General features: G+C 36.9%; 1 protein-coding gene across 1 annotated transcript; it reads left to right on the forward strand.

Annotated features, from left to right (window-relative positions):
• Positions 1-403: 403 nt before the first annotated feature.
• On the forward strand, positions 404-793 carry LOC112090865 (the record flags this gene model as incomplete). The annotated part of the gene is made up of 1 exon (XM_024163118.1): positions 404-793. A coding segment is annotated over exon 1 (390 nt), but the record flags the coding sequence as incomplete, so codon positions are not given.
• Between the last annotated feature and the right edge of the window lie 961 nt (positions 794-1754).

Raw genomic sequence — 1754 nt, forward strand, 5'->3', positions numbered from 1 at the left:
TTTTTTCAAGGTTTTGACACACAAACATATTTGTTGCATTATAACATGTATATATGTTTGATTACTAAATGTTTATGCAAGTTTGCTTATACTAGATATATGAATGTTTATTGTAGATCAAAATGTCTTCTAGCGCATTATCGTCGATACTTAATAAACACAATTTAACTGGCGAGAATTTTACCGATTGGAAAAGGAACCTAAAGATCATCCTAACCTTTGAGAAACTGAATTTCGTACTGAATACACCTTGTCCTCCAGAGCCACCTGTTGATGCTCCTAATGAGGTTTTCATAGCGTATCAACGCTGGAAGGACTCTGACGATATGGCTCCCTTATGATGGCGAGCATGTCCACTGTGCTATAAGCACAACATGAAGATTACATAACTGCTCGTCAGATTATGGATAATCTTGAGGACATGTTCGGTGGCCAAGCCGCTGAAAAACGTCGGGAAGCCCTTAGTAACCTCATTAACTGCAGACAGAAGGCTGGGTCTTCCATAAAGGAACATATGCTGAAGGTGATGGGCTATTTGGCTGAAGTTCAGACCAATGGGGCCGACATCGATGCTGAGTCTCAATTGACCATGATCTTTGAGACTTTGTCGAAGGAGTATATTCTGTTTAGGGCAACGTTCAATTTGAGCGCTAGACAGAATATAACCCTGACAGAGTTGATGCAAGAACTCCAAAAGTTTGAGCGGATGATCAAGGGGTCAACAATTGTGGAGGCCAACTTTGCTGAGGCATCTTCCTCCAAACCCTCTTCAGGGAATGGAAAGAAGAAGCAAGTAGCTAAGAAGGAGAGTTCTTCAGCAAATTATGAAAAAGAAAACGCTGTCAAAAAGCACGCACCCGGACCGCGCAGCGGGGCGCCAAGTGGCCGAGATGAGTTAAAGATTAACATTTTTATCTATGTTTCACATTCAAAAATTGATATATGATTTTTAGGAATTAATGCAACAAGTGACACCACTTTTTTTAGCAATATTCTATTTTTTTATGACTTTCTCTATTTTGCGTCCCTGAAAAATAAAATAAAATAAAAACAACGTCAAAAAGTTCTAAAATTTTACACACACGATCCTTACGTTATTATGAGCGTGCCTGTAAAAAATGGCATCAAATTAAGATAAAAGAAAACGTTGTCAAAAAGTCTCCGGCGAGCACATTGGGGCGCCCAGGGGAAGGGATGGGTAAAAAATTTACATTTTTATTTATCCTTTGTGTTCAAAAACTAATATGCGATTATTAAGAATTAATGCAACAAGCGACATCATTTTTTGATGAATATTCCTTTTTTTCTGATTTTTCCTATTTTTCGTCTTTCAAATATAAAATAAAAATGACGTCAAAATGTTCTAAAATTTTACAGACACGATCCTTTCATTTTTTTGGGCAAGCCTGTAAAAAATAGCCCCAAATTATGAAAAAAAACGCTGCTGAAAAGCACCCCGCTTGCGAAGTGCGGCACCCAAGGGCCAGGATGAGTCAAAAATTAACATTTTTATTTATGTTTCACATTTTAAAATTATTGTATGAGTTTCAGGAATTAATGCAACAAGGGGCACCATTTTTTGATGAATACAAAAAACTTTCAGCCATGAAACGACATGTCTTTTTTTTTATATGACGAGAAATGACGTCGTTTTCCACAAAACCACAAAGTTTCACCGACAAAATAACATGTCTTTTTCAGACACAAAAACCCACAAAACGACAATGCGTTTTGACAAAAAATTTCACAAAAAA

The sequence above is a fragment of the Morus notabilis genome, unplaced genomic scaffold, assembly GCF_000414095.1.
Source record: "Morus notabilis unplaced genomic scaffold, ASM41409v2 Scaffold130, whole genome shotgun sequence".
In the NCBI taxonomy this organism is placed as follows: Eukaryota; Viridiplantae; Streptophyta; class Magnoliopsida; order Rosales; family Moraceae; genus Morus; species Morus notabilis.